At 31.2% G+C, this 21,451-nt stretch overlaps 1 protein-coding gene across 2 annotated transcripts; it reads right to left on the reverse strand.

Moving 5' to 3' along the window:
• Window positions 1-218: 218 nt before the first annotated feature.
• LOC134262938 (E3 ubiquitin-protein ligase TRIM71-like) lies at window positions 219-10,707 on the reverse strand. 2 transcript variants are annotated; one of them, XM_062745258.1, is made up of 2 exons: window positions 10,663-10,707; window positions 219-1,565 (listed from the first exon to the last, which is right to left on the reverse strand). In XM_062745258.1, exon 2 carries the CDS (start codon window positions 1,550-1,552, stop codon window positions 569-571), a length of 984 nt encoding a protein of 327 aa, XP_062601242.1. In that variant the 5' UTR covers window positions 1,553-1,565; window positions 10,663-10,707; the 3' UTR covers window positions 219-568. The 2 variants fall into 2 exon arrangements, with proteins under 2 accessions (XP_062601242.1, XP_062601243.1); XM_062745259.1 differs by having other exon boundaries at window positions 10,606-10,701.
• Window positions 10,708-21,451: the final 10,744 nt, after the last annotated feature.

Here is a 21,451-nt window from a genome sequence, read left to right on the forward strand (position 1 = left end):
TAATTACTTTTTATTATGATCTGAATTTTAAAAATTGAACTTGAATGCCTTTTAAACTTTTAATGCACTTTTAAAATAATTGCAGATCTTTTGCATAATCTTTTAATATTGTTTTCCGTTGTTAATTTATCCAAATATTTGACCTCTGGTCACTTCAATCTAATTGCTTCTTCCTCCTAACCAAATACATCTTCTGATTAACAAAAAAATGCATTCCAATGATTCATTTCTTGGAACCGGCCAGGTCAAAGTTCAATTCTTATTTGTTTACTTATTTAACTGATTCTATATGATCGCGCCCACGTGTGCTATCTCCGCCAAGTTAGTTACGCTGAGCTGACCAGTACAAATTCATCCCATGTGCTATCTTTTTATTTTTAGTGCAATTTTTGTTATGATACTAGAATGTCGACAGTCCGTATTAAAATTTTATTGGGAGTTTTTGCTATTTGTAGGGGTAAAACATGTTTTTCCTTGTTTTCAATAAAAATGTTAGATAAATCTACTGATAATACTCTTCAGCAGTTCCACACCGTTTGAGATCTTTTCTTCCACAAAAATGACATCTTCAATTTTCATTACGTTCAAGTTCGTTTAGCTCAATGTTTAACAAATCAATCTCTTTACGAATAGCTGTCCATTCAGAAAAATTATTTGTTAAAGCACTTTGTAGTTCCAAGTCTTTTAATTTTTGCCTCATAGCTATTGCAGCTTTGTTTCTCCTTAACAAATGTTCAGTTTTCAAGTTACTCTCTTCTGATTTTAATAATTTTGGAGATTTTCCGAAATGTTCTGCTTTAAAAAGTTCACCAGGCTGAAAGTCACTAAGCTTGTAATTTACCATGGACGGAAAGCCTTGCATATGTCGTAAAGTATCATAATCTATATTTGTAAAAAATGTTATTCCAGGATTTGCCCTCATGTTACTGGTAATGTTTTCGTCGATTTTCCCAAGTGTTTCAATTCTTCTTTCAATTTCATTTTCCGTTTCTTCAATTGATTTCAAGGCCTTCTTTTCTTCTTCTTGTAAATTCCGTATAGCGTTCTCTTTCACTTTTTTGACTTGATTCATGATCAATTTTGTGTGATCTTCAATTTGTTTCTTAACTTCATCGGTTCTCTTTGATATCTCTGATTTCTTTATCTTTTCTTTAGATAACATTTCTCTATATTTTGGTAAAATCACCCCCTCTATTTCCTCCTTTTCATCTTTTAAATTACTTATGATTTTTTGGTAAATTGCGGCCAGATCATCCAATTTATGTCCATTATGGAATTCTATGAGACATTTAGAACACACCGGCTCCTTGCAGGGTGAACAGTACCACTCTAACTTGTTAACTGTATGTTTCCCACAGTAAAGTAGGCCCATGGTTCCCTCCTTATTTTTATGCAAATGTATAATTTCGTGATTTTTGGTTATTTTCTTCGTCTCGTGATCTGTTTTGCAGGTCTCACAAAGATGACCAGGGCATGTTTTACAAAGGAACTGGGCAGGATTTTCCTCACAGTTTTCGCATTCAAGAAAATGTTGAGCAAATGATTTAGCCATTCCGAGGTTTAATCTACAAAGTTTGTGAATAAATTATACTTTTTTCGAAATGACATTTAATACAATATGCAGACATTATATTTTTTGAAGAAGAAATGCTAAAGTTATACTATATGTCGATATATTGGGTATAAAAGCAACAAATTGAAAAAGTCTCAAATCATATACTTCTTGAAAAATTCTGACATAAAATTGGTTAGAATTTTATAGATACTTCTCTGAAATAAAGAAATTAACGCAGTAAGTATAGGCAATGCTCTTCATTACAATGAGATCATGTTTTGTATTCCACAATATTTCATGTTGAGAGTAACACCTATAATTTTTTTAACAAATATACATCGACAATCTCTTAGAATCTGTTTTAATTGCAAAAAAACATCTACGGTTCCTCGCAGGAACGATAAGGCTTCCCAGAGAATATTGCAGTGTACTAAAAGCAAGGACTTCTTGAAAAAATATATCAAATCATAATTGAAAATGACGTCAAGTCACTGCATACTTGAGCTTTAATGATGGGGAAAGTAACAAAAACACTTCATTTTAATCTGCATATAAAGATGTAGAATGCTAGTTTAAAACAAACGTGTTTTTATCATTTTTTCAAAAATCTAATACAGGTATATCTGAATAATTTAGATAATTTTGCATTATTACTCTTGTTTAGAGTCAGCATGTTCAAACTACGTACGGAAATATACGTTTGACATTTAACCTTTTTTATACCCGTGGACGGAGGCAGAATTGATTATATGTGTATAACATAGCCTGGATCAGGTTAATAATGAAGATTTATTTAATGTTTTTTGCGAAAATATGTAAGAGGGGTTTCAATTCTAACCGAATCCTGATTTGGGGAAAATATGTGTTGGCTTTGTTTTAAAACAGACGACAATATATAGCGGAAAATACCCTCAGATGTGTCGGTAAGTTGAAGTTAATGTGAAATAGTTTGTACCAAAGAAATAGTATAACTTTTCCCAAGCATATTTCGGGTTCACGAGGATTCAACGAGTTTATTCATGTGACAAGAAGTTAATAATAATTGTGTTAATAATAACCTGCACCGAGGCAATTTATGTGAATCATTCCAAAAAAGAAAAAAATGGCCGTCACGTGATCAATAAGGTTATGTGATATCGTAACAAATATGTTATTTTATAAATAGCCTAGAGAGCTCTCTATATGAATTAGGCGTTCTTAAGTACATAACTTAAAAATAAAACTGAAAATCAACTTTGCAATGCAGTGTTTCGTATAAATGCATTTTAAGGTGCGGGTAGCCTTAACAGTACTGCGCTAGATATCTGATATCTGAATCATAATATTCCATCGTTTTCATATTCATCTTACACAAGACTATAGTCCTGCTACACAGGGCATTACTTTTCACGTAAATATGGCTTAATTTTCATCTTTAAAATGAATTTTAACAGCTATACCGGATTCGAAATCTCCATAAAATCCTGACAAAGGTAGGTTGAAGGTTCTTGTAAATGTTCTACAAAGGCCCAATCTTAAAATCTGTTTAAAATATTAACGGCAGTGAGGAATAAACTTAAACAGAATATGCGTATTCAAGAAGTGGTATCAATGTTAATACTAAAAAAACTCTGTGGAACCATAAGAAAATTGAAATTGAAAAATGTTACCATTTTTTTAATAACATTAAAAAGTATGACTTGTAAAAAATGCATGAAATTATTCCCACAATAAATTAAGTTCACTGCTTTAATACTATTTTTTCAATAAAATGGAACTCGGAAATATATATCCCTTAATTGTTTTGTTTGTTTTGAACATGTTTCATTGTATAATTACTACGATAGTCGTTAGGTGCAAGGTAAATTAACATTTTCAGGCGGCCGCCAGTTATTATTGTGGGGGCGGCAAGATTTATTTTTGGCGGCCTCCATTTTAAAACAAAATTAAAGAAATAAATATTTTTAATTTATCATTTTGATTGTACACACAGGTAGTCTACAGTTGCTACTAAAAGATGCATGAATTCTGATTGACAATATCTATTTTTTTTTTCTTTTTTTTGAAGATCATGTTGTCCAAAAATATTTTGTGATTCAAATTTTTACCATTTGTACTCCGTTATAAGCAGTCTAATTTTTGTGCACTTTTGAAGCATTTTTACAATGGCAACATTAAAAAAAGAAAACACTTGTTTTGACCTTCATTTAGATATTTCGGTAAGTAATGTCTCTCATGCCCCGTCTCCCAGCTACTTCAACAAACAAAAGCGATTACAACTGATCATTAGGTCAGATGGCAGCTCGTGCGTAATTACACACTGAAATTTCATCGGATTCTTGCATGATTATAACAAGGAGCACATGGGTTATGTGTCCGGTCCATAACTTTACAAACTGTAGCGTTATGGTTTATATTTTTGTGTTTTCAAGATTTACCATATTGTTTTGGTTAAACATGAAAATATAAAAGCATAATGCTACATTGACTGCAGCTTTATTCCATGGCACCCGATCTCCGATATTTTTGTAGATCCTTGCAGATGTTTCTCTACTCGATTTGTATCCTTCAAATGGACTTTTGATCCATACTTAAGCAATATAAGATAAAACGCGCGACAAAAACTATAAGATCATTTTGCAGTCATATTGTTTGCTTACTTTGACTCTTTCAAGACGATAAAGGATATACCAAACGTACTCGCGTATGAGTCGTTTTTATGCAGTTATTTTGGAGTAGGAGCAGAGCAAATACGGACCTCCAAAACATCAGAGATGGGATCAGATGTCATAGAGTAGAGAAAAACCCCAGCCGACCAGTCAAACCCGCCGTGTGCCCCTTGTCTTGATCAAAGAATAGCGGAAAAAATCTGCTGTTGATTCAGTGTTTAAACAACAGATTAAAAATAAGTATGAAAAACGCCACTCAGCATTTGACTGAAGGATAAATTGTGTTTGCTTACGAGGTCATTGTATCTACCATAGAACTTAAGAAATGATGACTTCCATGGAGACTGCTGATATCTTGTTTCATCAACATGTTAGTCAATAATTAGCCACGTAATGAAAATTGTTCAAACGTTCTAACATGCTAGTGCGTATAGAATAAATTAAATAAATAAACAAATTAGATATATAAAATTCGCATGAAGGTAATGATGGTATATTGCTGCATAAGTAAGGGAAATTGACAATAGATCGTATATTGTTTAACGTCCCTTCGAGAATTTTTCACTCATAAGGAAATTGACAATAGAAAAGTTTACATCATCGCGTTTATCATAGAACTTAGTTGTTCGTAGTAGATTACCAACAATGTCTTTTTCAAGTAAAATATCAATGTATGAAACAGATGTACCAGGCTTTGTTATCTTTTATCTCAAGCTGACCAGGATATATAGTTTGGACATAGGAATAGAAATTTACATTGTTAATATTGAACATACGTCGTAGATATATCTAAATGTTGAAGGCCACAGCAAGTGTTTTCTTCTTCACACGCAAAAGATTTTGCACAAATTCTGCTTCATATGATCAAAACATATGTCTGCCAATAATGGATCGCATGGGTCATTGGAAACCATGAGAATTCTACTAGATTATTGGAAGGCCTCGTATCTAAAAATCACATAGATATTGTCAATCAGAAACTCAAGCATCTTTTTAAATCAACTTCAGAGTACTTGTGTGCAATCAGGATGTGTTTAAATAAGATAATTTTGCAAATGACCAATAACTAGGAAATGATACGAAAACTTAGGAGTTTCATTTTTATTGAAAAGAAAGCAATAAATAGTATCAAAAAGCCTGGACTTTAAATTATCGTAGGGAATGGTTGTGTATAAAGTTAAAAAGTCGTAAGTGTTTAAGCTGTTGATTTTGGTAAAATCCTGTGATTTCAAATTGTTCAAAAGTTCTTTCGAATTTTTTAGTATCCACATCTGATTCACACCACTTCTTGAATATATTGTTACACAGTACTCTTGAAGCTTTTCATTCACAACTGTCAGTCTTATAGTGAGGAGTAACGAAGGAGGCTTGTTTGAACATTTACCGGAATCTGCAATGAATCTTTGTTTGTAAGGATTTTTATGAAGTTTCGGAATCCATTCAGTAGTTCAAATTTAGTTTGGCTCTGTGGAATATTGAAAATATTTAAAACAGGCATATGATTTTGAAGAATTTCTTCCTTAGAAAGGGAAGTATGAGTATAAGTAGGATTACCACTTGTAGAATTAAATCCAAGTTCTTCTAAAATACAATTTATATAATGAGCCTTACAAACAAAAACAATGTTGTTACCTGGTTTGTCGACAGGGACCAGTACGTACTGATCATGTAATCTATCTAATTCTTTTTTTCACTTCTAAATTATTGAACACAGAAGGATAGATGGTTTTCATATTTCCCTTCAATCTTTTAATACGTGACTTTAACATGGATCTGATGAATTTAATCCATTCTGACAAGGTGTCAACGTCTTCTTGTTCGTATTTGGCCCATCGTGTGGGGTAATTTTTAACAGAATCCATAATATTTATGAAATTCCGACGCCAGTTGAAGGGTCGGGATTCCCTATATCTAGGACCTTTTGAAATAAGTGATCTTAGGTCCTTATTATTGCATATATTTACGTCACCTATAATGAGGTGTCTAGCAGGACTATAGTTATTGGGCGACGAAGAACATGAACATGATGGAGGATCATGTTACAGGTACTCGATATCTAGGTCACGTAATTTTGTTTTGTAATTCTATAGTTTTGAAGCAATGGTTGATGTATATCTGTAGGAAATACAAGGTGTAGTCTTAAACTTTAAAATATGTTTGAATATGACTGGACCCTTTTGTGGTTTAGAATTTTACTTATATTAACTGCGTCAATTTCTTTATTGGTATATTGAAGTTTCAGGAAAAGACGGATTGTTTTAGCCGCATTTTCTTCCGTAAAATGTAGTTCTAAAATGCCTATGAAATTGATTTGCAATATCCATAAAACATAATATATCTCAAAAAAGTTTTTCCGTTCTCAAGAAAATGATTTTTCCATTACATATTCTTTTGTGTAATTTTGATCCCCCTGGCCAAATGGGTCCCACTCTACCCATTGGGGTTATCATTTAAACAAATTTGAATATACACTACCTGGGGATGTTTCCATATAATATGACCAATCACGGGTTTGCTCTTCTAAAGAAGATTTTAGAAGCTTTTTATATGCATTCTTGTGGAAAAGATTGATCTCCATTGTAGCCGCACCCTACCCACAGGGGTAATGACTTTAACAAACTTTAATCTACACTACGTTAGGATGCTTCTTTTAAAATTTGACCAATTATGGGTTTGCTGTTCGTAAGAAGAAGAGTTTTAAGAATTTTCTAAGTTTTCTTGTGTATAATTTTGATTACCAGCTGTGTCCATACCCTACCTCTGGGGGTTGTGATTTAAACAAACATGAATTCACACCACCTGAGAATGTTTCCATAAAAATAAGACTAATCATGATTTTATAGTTCTTGAGAAGAAGATTGTTATCAATATTATCTTATACATTTCTACGTAAAACTTTGACCTCCATTGTGGCCCCACTCAGCAGTATATTGTTAATTATGGAAATGAATACTGTATACAGGGAAATTTTCGCCTCCATTTTATTTTCGCCCCTTTCGCCCTACCCTCATTTGGGCGAATTTAAAATGGGGCGAATTCAAAGAATACAGCATAATTTCTTCAATAAAACTATATGAGTGGGCGAATTTAAAACGGGACAAAATTGTTTGAATGTGTGAAAGGACGAAAATTACACGGGGTGAAAATAACCCTGTATACGGTATATGATTTAGGAAACATTTAGGAAAGAGATATATATTTTGTGACGTCATGGAAATAAGCAGCATGGCTCGCACAATCTACACGATATTTGAACGAACCCCGTATATTACACATCCTACCGTTGGGGTCATGATTTGAACAAACTAGAATGTACTGATGATCTTTTCAAATACGTCTCATCTTTTCTAGCGCAGCGTTAAAAAGATAACAAAATTTTTACTAATTTTTAATTCCCTCCCGTTGAAAGAGAGTATGGTCCTTTATTTAAATGAAACTTGAATCCTCTTTACCCAAGGATGCTTCATGGATACTTTGGTTGAAATTGACCCAGCGTGTCCGGAGACAAAGTCAAACGAGTAAAAGATTTACAGACGGACAGACAGACAGGCGGTTAAAGGGCAAAATGTGCTTAGAAAATCTCACCTCAGCTTTTAGCTTAGGCAAGGTTTAAAGTTTAAATGTATTCAAAAGGGCAGCTGTGTATTACCTACAAGTACAAAGCGACGCTCTTCAATCAGGTATATACGGAAGCCCAATAGTGCAAAACAAAAATAAATAAAGAAAAACGAAATTAATATATAAAGAGAAACGAAAATTAATATATAAAGAAAAACGAAATTATGATATAAACGGAAACGAAATTATCAAAAAAAGAAAAACAAAATTAATATATAAAGAAAACCGAAATAATTAAATAATTAAACGAAACTATTAAATAAATCAGTTCCTTTTTCTTTATTTAATGATTTTATTTATCTTTATACTAATTTCTGTTTTCTTTATATTTCAATTTCGTTTCTCTCTACTTAATTATTTCCTTTTTCTTTATTTAATAATTTCGTTTTCTACTTTTAATAATTTCGTTTTTCTTTATATATAAATTCCGTTTCTCGTTATCTATTTATTTCGTTTTTCAACTAGAAAACTGAAACTAAAATACAGAATTTAAATATATGCATGGTAAGGGCCTGCAGGTGTCGTAACAGTAAATCATGGCTGACGCAAAATAATCTTGGAATCTTCCCTTCCGATTCTGGCATTTTTATACGAGACTGGAGCTGAATTTTTTTATGAGATCAAAAACATGTAAACATCCTGTATTGACTAGATTTATTAAAATTTAGGGCGTGCTGATTTTTCTACATCTGTCAAGTGTGGGGAGTGATTAGGCCATGGACTACATTTTCAAACACCTGCTCGACTTCGACCGAAACAAACTTGTGTGCCTTGCAGCATGGCTATGTATTTTTTGGTATTAAAATCTTTATAAAGAATTGTTTTACAAGATCTGAAAAGGAAACTTCTGAGAAGTTTGTTTTGAATAAATTACAATTAATCCAACTTGCGCATTTTTGGTAAAAATATATAGCTATAGCTGGATGTAATATTGTTGTGCAACCTGAACCCATGAATCATTCCATAAAGCGCACATGCTATAAAGCATCACCTCGTAACTCTTTATGCCTTATATCGAAATTACAAATGTGTAGTGGAAATGAAAAATTAAAGATCATATAAATGTCAAATTACAAACGTAGAAAAAAATATGTACATACGGCCGAAAATTCCCATTTCTGTGAACAATTCATAAACTGTTCAATTTTGTTTATATGTTGTGTCATATCCCCACATCACTGTTGGAGTCTGTAAGCCTTGACTTAGCGAGGATGGCTGTTTCTGTATGCACAGAATTAATGACATTCCAATAAAGCTCATGAATCGCGAGAAGGTCATGAACAAGACCTTGAGTATCGTATTACTGAATTCCCTCGAACTTAACCTAGCGTCCTATCTGTGTACTATAAATCATAGGTTGTTGAAACTATAAAGAGAAAATTGATTGAATTATTTTGTGGGATTTGTTTTGTGCAAGTGTGGGCATTGTTTGGTCACAAATATAACTGATTTATAAATACATATTGAGAGTATGCCATTTAGAATATGTGAATCAAGTACTATAGTAGTAATGTAGTACCACTGACCCGAATAATACATATTGAGAGTTTGACATTCATTAAGACCAAGAAATCAGAAGTGGTTTGCTTTATTTCTAATATAGAAAGCAATCATTAAAATCTACTTATTGTAACCACTTTGGCTTGTTTTAAGTTTTGCAATTGTTATTAAACATTTAAACATTTTTTACAATGTCAAACAAACTCACAAAGTCAGATATTTCGTATTATTATACGTTTTTTTTGTAATGCATGTACTGTAAAGCCATGGGGATTACATACATTAAAAATTCAACATTACATGTTGTAAATAACGTAATATTAACCTTCATGTTTATCTTAAATATTTGTGAAATTTATTAGGATAATCTCTTTAATGTTTCATGTCCAAAGTGATTATTAATGTGTCCAGATTCATCATTTGCTGATCATTAGACCTTTCGAGCAGAGGATTTGAGAAAGCTAATGTAAACCAATTTTAACGTCAACTTCTCACCGAATTAATCACTGGCCAAATTATGAGACTGGCTTAAGTTCACATTCATCGTGTAATTGTAAAATAAAAACATAAATCTAAGCATATTACTATTAGATACCAAAGGTTAAATTCTCCCCATTCAATTATTGTAATGGTTATTCATTCGATTTGAGAGTCGGTGAGTGCAAAGGCAAACATCACACTTGTAAATTGTCAAAACAAAATCAAGGCTAACAAACGCGTGCGCTAATGATTTATGGGTTCAGGCCTTACCTTGCATATCTCAAAATTCCTTATTTTCGTTTCAGTTTTCTAATTGAAAAACGAAACAAATATATATAAAGAAAAACGAAATTATTAAAAGTAGAAAACGAAATTATTAAATAAAGAAAAACGAAATCATTAAATAAAGAAAAACAAAATGATCTATTTAATAATTTCGTTTTTCTTTATATATTTATTCCGTGTTTCTTTATATATTAATTTCGTTTTTCTTTATATATTAATTTTGTTTTTCTTTATTTAATAATTTCGTTTTCCTTTATTTAATAATTTTGTTTTTCTTATATATTAATTTCGTTTCTCTTTCTTTAATAATTTTGTTTCTCTTCATCTAATATTTTCGTTTTTTTCTTTATATATTTTTGGTTTACACTATTGGGCTTCCGTAGGTAAAACCAATTTTAAGGCTATTTATATCAGAGGCACTTAGACATATATATATCCTAAAATCAAAATGTCGTTTCAGCATTAAATTGCCCCTAAACTGTGTAATCAATTATCCTAAACTGTATAATCAATCATAACATGTAATTAAATTCATTCTAGAGTAATATAGATATGGTAACAAGGACATGCATCGACCTGCTTACAAAACTATGTCCACCGTGTTATCAACCTTCCTTCCTGCTTTATGTGCGTGGATTTTAAAACGAAAGTAGAAAAGGGTGTTAATTTATTCGTCATTTTTTTCTTAGAGCTGTTTAAAATTAAATGTATATTTTTAAAGAAAATTTTATTTGAGGGATTCTTACCATGGAGATAACTAATCTTTTTGTGGATACATCTTCCCGATTTTGGGAACCAGCCAACTTTTTTTCTATCTATAAGTGGCGGATCTAGGAATTGGGCAATATTAAATCTTTATAGAATGAGATAGGATTAAAGAATCTATTTGTTTTGTTTTTACCAACTTGTACATGCAGTTACCTAGTTTTATTATATTTGTGGATGAAATACTGTAAACTCAATGTCTAACAATAAACAATCAATTCTTTTTTCTGTTTCTCGACATAGCTCTTAAGATACATACTTTCTTTTGACAACCAACATTTCTGTTAGAAAGTATAATTTATATTAAATAGTCAATTGTCATTTTTGGAGAAAAAAACAGATAAATTGTCGGAAGAAAAAGTTTTTGCTCGTATAAATCAAGATGTTTTGCAATCTGTGACATACTGACAAAGAAATGTCTTTGTTGCCTGTAATCGCAACAAAATAGTATTAAAAGCGAGTCTAGGAGAAAATCATGCAAAATTAAAAAAATTGTTACACAAGTCACATTTTAAAAAGATGATTTTAAATACATAATTTTGAAGAGAATGGACCTATATATGTATTGTTAGAAAATTTTCAACAAAGGTGCCCTCCTTATCGAGATAGCCCCGAATCTATTTATAGCCCACTGGTGGTTGGGATTTTCAAGGAAAAATAGCACTTTTATAAGCCCTTCTAAAAAAATAAAATAAAACAATGAGTTTGAAAAATTTTGTGTTCTATGTTGAATTAATAAGTATAACTTTTTTTTTATAGTTGAATTTTGTTTACCAGATCTTATTCATTTGGGAAATTCAAAAGGTTTTATTAGAGAAAATTCACTTGACTTTTATATCTCTATGAGACACGCAGTGCTGTGTTTGATACAACGGTTGAACTTTTGTTTATAATTATCTATCTGATTTAATGAGTTATTTTACACAACATTTTTCAAGGAATTTCTTGGATTTACAATGAATCTCAAGATATACACTTTTGAATCTCTTTATTTTTTACCGGAATTATCTATCTTTTCGAACTCTTCAGTGCATGAAGAGTAAAAAATTCATTATTTACATGGAGGGAAAATGGCAGCGATGTCGTCGGGTATGTTTGATTTTGGTGAAGATTGTGAAGAAACAGCGATTTATTATTTGAAAGACTGTGTTAAACAAACCTTTTACCACCTCAGATGTTTGGACTCTAACTTTAAGGGTACAGATATGCATTTTTTTCAATGGGTCTAGCTTTCCAGTCTGTTTATATATTTTTTCAGAGAGGTACAGTTCTGCAGCTACAATAGGTTGGGACCACTCACCCAAATGGGATATAATAGTCTGTTTGGAATATAATATTCTAAATGGATATAAAATGTGCAGTGCAAGAAATGAAAATTGCAAAAAATTGCCAAAGTAATAAAAATGATCATTTTTTACACTGTAAATTTACATCCCATTTAGGATGTTATATCCCAAATGGACTATTATATCATTATTTGGGCATATGGTTTTGACCTTCAACAATAGAAACACAAAATATTATGTTTTACTGAAGAACATGAATACGTAGACTACTATTAGTAGGCCTATATTATTCCCCATATATAGTCACTTGTTTCCGAGTTTTATTGACCCCTGACCCCAGGACAGAAAAGTGGGTATGAGAGCCCTGTTACAAATGTTTATCATGCAAGCACCACGTACATTGATCTTATTAAGAAGAAGTAAATAATATTTGGTCAATGCCCTAAATGAGCATTTTGCATGTATTCATAAAAATTATTACATTGTGACATCAAATATATTGCAGTGTTATGACATGTGACAAAAGATTAAATGATTACTACCTTAAAATAAATACAATATTTTGGCTCAGATTAAAATGTTAATATAAATCAGACCATTTTTAGTCAGACAATAGGAAGATCTAAATTGTTCAAATCATGACCTCAGGGGGTTAGACGGGTCCACAAAGGGGAATCGAAGATTTACATAGAAATATAAAGGAAAAATCTTTGAAGATCTTCTCAAGAACCACTGGGCCAGAAAAGATGAATCTCATGTGGAATCATCCTCAGATAGTGTAAATTCAAGCTTGTTCAAAACATGACCCCAGGGCTAGGGTTGGGCCAAAATGGCTGACCAAAGGTTTACATAGGACTATATATATAGTGGATTCTTTTAAAATCTTCTTATCAAGTACTTAAAAGCCATGATTAGTAATATTTATATGGAATCATCCTCAGAAAATGTAGATTCAAGTTCGTTCATATCATGATCCCTCGGGGTGTTGAAATTTAACCCCTCCCCCACCTCACTTTCAGTTCTGATCTGATATGTGCTTTTTCCTACCCGATGTGCTCAGGTGAGCGCTGTGGCCCCTGGGTCTCTTGTTTTTTTTTGTTAGTTGGAGTTGGAAGTGGAGTGTGTGTAGATTGACCAAATTATGCATGCCAAACAAGACATGTATTGATAATGGGTTTGTCCCTTATTATATACAGGTCCATGTTTGCCCTGCTCCTGATTTGTATTTTTTGAATGGACTTTTGAGCTTGAATACTGTTTGTTATCTCCATATATTTTCTTTTTACTTAGACAGTTTGAGCAGCTGACCAATTCAACCAGTGCCTCAATACCTCCACTTATTCTTGGAGATTGCACTGAAGTCAACTGTATGATGTTTATGAATGGTTTCATTAAACTTTCAGACTATGCAAAATCATTAATTAGGAAAAAATCTTGCATTTTTCTATCAAAATTTGTCTGTCATGTGTAGATTCTAAATTTTACAATTCATGACCCCTGAGGGGGTGGGGTGGGGGGTGCACAATATAAATTTGCAGGGGGAAAAATCTGGTTAAGAACAGCATCATGGCTAAAGTTCCTGGCCAAAGGGTGAGCGATGTGGCCCATAGTCCTCTTTTTTTGTGATTACTAATAATTTTATATAAAGTTTAAATACATCATAAGAAGAATTTTCTACAATTTCAAATGTCAACAACAATGCTAATCCTGCTGAAGAAACTTCAGGCAGCAGAACAGTTTGACAGTGTCAAAGCAATAGCCAATGAACTTACAGAATAAAAGGGCTGTGACTGAAACTCATTAAGTTCAATATTTTTGTACCGGTAGTTTTACTTATAATGTTTATATAAATAATACATGTACTCAGATGTGCATCCTCAATATAATTACATTTAATTCATTGACATTTATTCTTATTGGGATTGATGAACTTCGAGGGTTTCAACAAACTATATCATTTTGTTGAGATATTACTTCATTGACATACTGTGTGTTTTTCAATAGAATGAAAGTATATCTTTTCCCATTTCTTTTATTTGTTTTCAAACATGATACATGTACTTGCGTAAAATAATTTTTTCAGAATGTTAATGTAGAATTTTGAATGTTTTTTCTTTTTCTATAAACCTTCCAAACAGTTTTATAGATTTACAGACACATAATTATATATAATATTGCCTGTACTTAAATTTATTGCAAGGTGGTTAAGTAAATTCATTCACATTCAAATCATGTTGTCTTAAAGGACAGAAACAATACAAGTAGTTAATGGTATGAAAATTGCATCAATTCTTGTTTTAATTTTTTAGCAATTTTGGCCTTCTGCTTCAAAGGATTATTGGAAGTTTAAAATTATTAAATGTGGTCTTATAAGTACATTTCAACCCGATGTCCTTCAAATTTCCAAACATACATGTCTGTGGAGCTCATTACTTCATCAATCATCATACTCTCCTTCGACTATACTTACTGAAGATATTTGATATTCAAAGTATATTTAAAAACAGATGTGTAAATCATATCGTAATAGAATACTTTTATGCGCCTGGATACATAGACACGGGTCGTATATTATTTTGTCCTATTTATTTATCTGTTTGTCTGATTATCTGTTTTTCTGTTGTCAACTTTAACCTTTGCCATAACTTTTGACCTTGTGACCTTGACCTATATATTAAAAATAACTTTTTAGAACTTTGTTGCCAAAGGGTGCATAGTGTTTCACAAAAACATCTTATTTTAAATGAATCATCTTTAAAATATTAGTGAATATACTCCCTCCAAACCCTTTGAGGTTTGAAAATAAGCAAAAATAATGGTATATTAGCGTAATCTTTTCAGAATGTTGTAATTGATTCAAAATCAATATTTTTTATACTAGGTGTAGATTATTATGTTCATTTTACAAGATATGTTATAAATATTTAGATTTGTAATATTAAAGAACTAGGTCTAATATGGGCTGAAATTGGCCTTGTTGATTTAAAAATTGGTAAAAGTTTGTTTTCATCATAACTTTGTTATATTTTATTATCCGAAAAATTCCAATTTTTGGTAAAAACACTATATAATGACCTTTCAAGAAACAAATAAAAAATTTCTCTCTTTACTGTGTATCAGGTGTTATGGCTCTTAAAATTTAGGCAAGAAAAATCTATTTTTAGAACATCTTGAGATAATTGGAGTTGTCTCTAGCTCAAAGTTTAACAAATTTAAAAGTTTAATAATGGAAATGATTAACACTGTTCATATGTGTATAAAATACACCATATCTTTTCCCAGAAATTTGTTTGTAATAAAGTAAAGCTGTAAAGGTAACTGGTATTTTTCATGTGTTTTATAACATTATGACCATTTGCCAATGACAAACATAGATAGTGCTCATGCACACTATGCTAATCAGCAGATTTTGACCAAATTTACAGAAAAGTCTAACAATGCCTTGAAATGAATAAATATAATAATGGGAAGTGAAATTGAGAACCTAACATGAATAGCTCTCTGCATGGTTTTCTCATAGACTCCCTCTTAAAAAGAAATTCAATTTAAAAATAAAGGATCTTATACTTAACATTTGGCATAAGTTTATACGCTGAATTAAGGATCATTATCCTAGGCCAATTTTGAAAACAAAGGGATGGTCAAGACACCTCGGTTTAACCTTTCTTTATTGTACATTTGATATATGTATCAATATATTGCAAATTATTTTTATATCCTTTTTATATGGGCTTTATTGATTATAATCAATCTTTTGTTTGTTTCTCGACATTGCTCTTAAGATACATACTTTCGTTTGACAACCAACATTTCTGTTAGAAAGTATTATTTATATTAAATATTCAATTGTCATTTTGGGAGAAAAAAAAACCGATAAATTGTCGTAAAATGACGAAGAACAGTATTACAATATTACGATATTAGGTTCTTGTTAAGTCAATGCTGACTGACGTTTAGTTGTTAGTCCATTATTCATACACTGAATTGACGACGGATTTTTTCCGTTATTTCTTGATCATGACAAGGAGCACACGGCGGGTGTGACCGGTCGGCAAGGGATGCTCACTCATCCATGGTACCTGATCCCACCTCTGATGTTTTGGAGGTCCGTGTTTGCCTTGCTCTTATTTTGTTTTGTTTTATGGCCTTTGAGACTGAATACTGTTCGTTATCTCCATATCCTCTCAGAAATCAATTTCAATAATAAGCATTTTAGTGTCTGCTGGTATTACGTAAAACTCTATTGTTTGGTTACCATCGACATCTTTTTTGTGTAAAATATTGAAATATATGAGCCCTACTCAATAGTCTCTTTTTTGAATCTAATAGATAGGGAAAAGTAAAGATAATGAACAGTGATCGATTTCAAAAATCGTCAAAAAATATTCATAAATCTGTGAACTGCGTATAGGAAGGGCTTCCTGAAAATTTTAGAGCCAGTTTCATGAGGAGTAAACAGCCTTAGAGGAGTAAACATCCCCTGTAAATCAATGAATTACGTCGTCGGCTTGTATCAATCGAGTGAACGGAACATTTTGTAGTAAAATTCAGTACAAAGACAAAATACTTACATGTGTTTTGAATCAAGTCGGCCCAAATTCGTCTCAGAGATGGGTTATATTTGCTAATAAGATCAAATAGAGGACCTAAGGAATTACGAAATGCTTTCTTTAAACAAGGAGGTTAAAATCAATTGTTGAAACATATGTGTCAGTTGCTTGCATTGTAATAAATCGTAGAATATATCGTGCTGACGAACGAATTGATATTACCTTTGCTAGTTGCTAATAAGGTATTAGGTAAAGGGACACAGTAAACAATTTTTCTTCTTATGTTACAATAAAATATAATCTTCTTCAAGAAGGATATGGAGATAGCGAACAGTATTCATAATCCTTACTTACTTCAAGTGATATAAAATGAGTCTGCTAATAACGGGATGGGATGGGGTGGATTGGTACCCATGCAAATTCTGAATAATTGTCACAAGACCGGGTCTCCAAGTACCACATGGATATATTATTAATCAGAATCTCAAGCGTTTTTTTCCATACGTATTTTTTAATGTGAGGATTTTGGGAACAGACTGATGAATTACACACCAAGGGTACCTGTTCCTGTGTCAAAGATTTAAGTTTGTTGTTCATTCTCTTAATCTCTATCTAGAAAATTTAGTAAAATTGGTAAAAAAAAAATTTAAACAATTTCATGTAAAAAGCTAAAATCTACATTATTAAGTTTCTTCTACATGAGGTATTTATTATTTGATAGACTCCGAACATGGACATACTGTTAACCAACTTTTATTCGTGACGACTTTATTTCGCCATTTACTCATTGAAAAGTAGTTCGCAACGATAAATTTTCGCGACCAAGTCTTTTTGGATCTGTTGTTAATGGAAACAAAGATTTTTAAGGCCGGTTTGCGGAGAGAAATATTCGCGATGACGATACCCTCATGAATCTCGCAATTTTTTTTCTCTACCTACACGAGGAGGATGTAAAATAAAGAGCAATATTTAATCTTTATATTTAACTGACGTATACGTTAAATTACCTTAATATTATAACGACATTATGTTTATTAAATGTGTTGACGAAACATTGTCGACTCAACGTTTAACAACAATCAATCTTGATATATTTTTAACGGGGCATTGCTCTTAAATAAAAGTAAATTTTATTCTGGTCACATACATTTTCGTTTGAAAGAATTATTTTTAGTCAATCGTTTATTGATATTTTGAAGAAATAAACCGATAAATTGTTGAAAGTAAATCAAGGTTTTTGTCAATCTACAAATCACATGGTTTATCAATTGACACACTGTGTTGTTACCGATGTAACAGAAAATGCTTAGGTCTCATAAAATTTGGATTCAGACAGCAGATATTGTTTACGTTAACTTACTATTTTTTTTTTGTCGTTTGATATGACAAAACAAATAAATCATTTGATGACATTTAATCATAAGTTGGTTTATATAAAGTATTATTATTGTAACAGTGAACTGATGTTAAGTTGCCACTGTATGTGTATGTTTGATGGCTTTTTTCAGTCGTGACATCTACCTTTCAAGTTATCAAAAACCTTACTTTAGAAAGACACTTTCAAATTGAATTTTCGGATACGGTGATTTTCTCTCCAAAGGGCCACTGTTGCAATATCCTCAAAAAATACCTCAAGAAGTTTGAACAACTTTTTAATGAAATATGTTGTTAAAGAATACATAACATAGAGATAATTTTTACAATCTGAATAATGACATAAAGATTACATCATACAATAACAGTAAAAGAAAGGGATGACCGTTCTTTTATGCATAAATTCCTTCTTCAGCAAGATTATTAACTACGTGTATGGATGTGAACAAAAACACTAAAATTGAGTTTAACATCTGACAACGATACAAAGAGACATTGTGAACAGCATTTCGTAATAAGATTTAAAGTGAAAACTATTACATCCAATCGATGTAACATGTCTAAGTACATTTACGAGGGTTGTCCGGTAAAATTATAAACAAGTTGTCGAGTGAGAAAGATAATCATCATGTGCTACGTTCTGAAGTTTTTAACACTATTAAGTACATATTTTATGAATAGACATAGCAAATTTTAAATAGGTATATGCATAAATAAACAAAAAATGAGATTTTATGTTATGTATTGTATCGCCTTACGGCGCACGGATGATAACGTCAAAGTGTATAAAATAGCGTCACATTTCATCTTTGTTAACAATAAAGTTGTATGAGTCCCTCTATATTTAAGGAATGTCATTGATACACACACTTGAGTCTCCATAAATAATTAGTCTTCAGAAGATTTATTAGTAAGTTATGGATGAAATTCTCAATCATTCAACTAAATAGACAGTATCGATATATATATATATATATATATATATATATATATATATATATATATATATATATATATATATATATATATATATATATATATATATATATATATATATATATATACTAATACATTATATCGACGGTGGACAGTGACAGCGTCTTTTGCTGTTACAATAGCAATCTGTTTTGTACTACTTGGGGACTCGATCAAAAAAGGACTTCGCGAAGAAAACTCCCATTTCATTTGTATACAAAAGATCTGCTGATGTTTATATATTTCTCTTCTTCTGTATTTATTCAAAGTCTCGTAAGGCGTCAATATAACATCTTAATCAAAAAGAACTGTTCTCCGGTGCGCCGTAACGTCATCAAACGTCGACATTTTTCGTGTAATATGAGTACTTTTTTCCTATTTCAAATGCTCGGAAAACTGTCAATAATTAACCAAACATTTTGAATTTTTTAAAAGAGGGAAAATTGATTATGGAATCAAATAAGCATAATTTTTATTCGAATCTTAGGTATTACAAACTTTTATTTTGAATTAATACTATTGTATTCTGTAATAAAACCTTGGCTTTTTGTCCGTGCGCCGTAGAACCCTACTCTGCGCACATTCATGCTCAATAAAATCTTTGTAATTGTCTATATTTTATCCCCAAAATATAATGCACTAAAATATGATAAATAAACATTTACTAAAAATTTTAGCTCAATGCGCCAATCATTTTTCGAGGAAAACGCTTTGTCCTCGATTTTACCGGACAACACTCGTATATAAGAAATGTATTATGTAATAAAATCTTTGTGCACTAAATGGCTTACACAATAGAAAGTAAAACTACATGTATTAACAATGGACTAAAATATGACAAGACCTAAAACTATAATTTCAGGTATATATTATATAAATTAGATTGTATAAATATTCAAATAAACTGGTTCCAATAGATTTCATATATAAATTGAAACAAAATGAATTAATTCTGCCATAGTCATATAAGTTTATAAGACTTGTATGAAGCACAAAAAACTTAAATGATCAAAAAATAAATTTAATGATAAAAACATTTAGAAAGGCTGATACCTAAGTGAAAATATACAAACTTAATTTACGTCAAAATAGCCTCGTTTGGAACCACATGGCGTAAATAAAGAAAAAGAATAAACAATAAGACTCACATAAAGATAAAATGACATTGTCTTTCAAACCCACTATATGTGGTTATATTATTGTCAATATTTTTATAAGGAAACCCCTCCTATTTTCAAAATGACTGCACATAAGTGATAATATATTTATTTTAATTATAACACGAAAACAACAAATTACAGATTTCTTCATTTCAACAATACTAGTACATAAATTCTTATTAAAACTGCTGAACTTTATGACAACATTCATTGCTCTAAGCGTGTGCTGACGTCACAGCATTAATCACCTCACATACGTATCAATGGTAATGATGTTGAACCAAACGGCCTTAATTTTCTGCTTCAAAATAATAATTATGAAATCTTTTTTTAACAAATAGTCATTAGATGCACCAAAAACCTTCTTTAAATTCTTTAAGATGTGTCTTGGGTATTCAAGAGAAGCTTAAGCAAACGAGTGCATGTATTGAGTTTTAATAACGTGATACGCATTTAAGGATAAATAACACAAACTGTTTTTCAGAAATCAACATTGTTTCTCACAGACTTACATTTTAATTGACAAACTGAATAAAGTAGAGTGGGAGAATAAGATTTTGTCATAAAGTTAAAAAAATGTGCAAAATTTTGTATGGAATTATACAGAAAGCAAAACAAAATCTCATATCTAAACACCAAGGAAAACCTAAGATTTCTTTATATTTCAGGGATTCATTACGAGGGCCGTTCAAAAATTACGCGGACTTGTTGAACAGAAGAAATATTTGACGACATAATCGGGCGAAATTTCACAAATAATATAAAAGAATCTTTAATTATATGGTCTTCAAAATTTCATATCAAAATGTTGTAAATTGGTATTAATTTTGAGTGATTTTTCAGGACATACCATTAAGTCACGGCGCAGCAAAATCTTCGACGTCACAAGCATTATAAAAAAATATGTGATTGAGCTTTCATTTTCTCAATATTTTCCCTTGAATACCTTATCTACTCAACATAAAAACACCATTTCTTGTCAAGCTTAAAATCTATTAAACAAGTAAAGAATATTCTTTTTGTTTTTGTTTTAAAACCAAAAACTACTTATGAGATATACTCGTGATGTGATATTGGTGACTCTCAATCACGTTCTTTACAGTCCGGATAAAGTTAACTTTTTGTCTATAATCTTCTTCCCGTCCTCCCGTATAGCCGTTTTACAGAGGTCTAACTGTCTAACATTTCAATTTGCTATTTGTGGGCGAATGTCACGAGTAGCCTAGTTTACTACATGTTTTATTATGCATATTTT

Source organism: Saccostrea cucullata, unplaced genomic scaffold, assembly GCF_032062105.1.
Source record: "Saccostrea cucullata isolate Sc308-1 unplaced genomic scaffold, CSIRO_AGI_Scuc_v1 ctg2144, whole genome shotgun sequence".
Taxonomy (NCBI): Eukaryota; Metazoa; Mollusca; class Bivalvia; order Ostreida; family Ostreidae; genus Saccostrea; species Saccostrea cuccullata.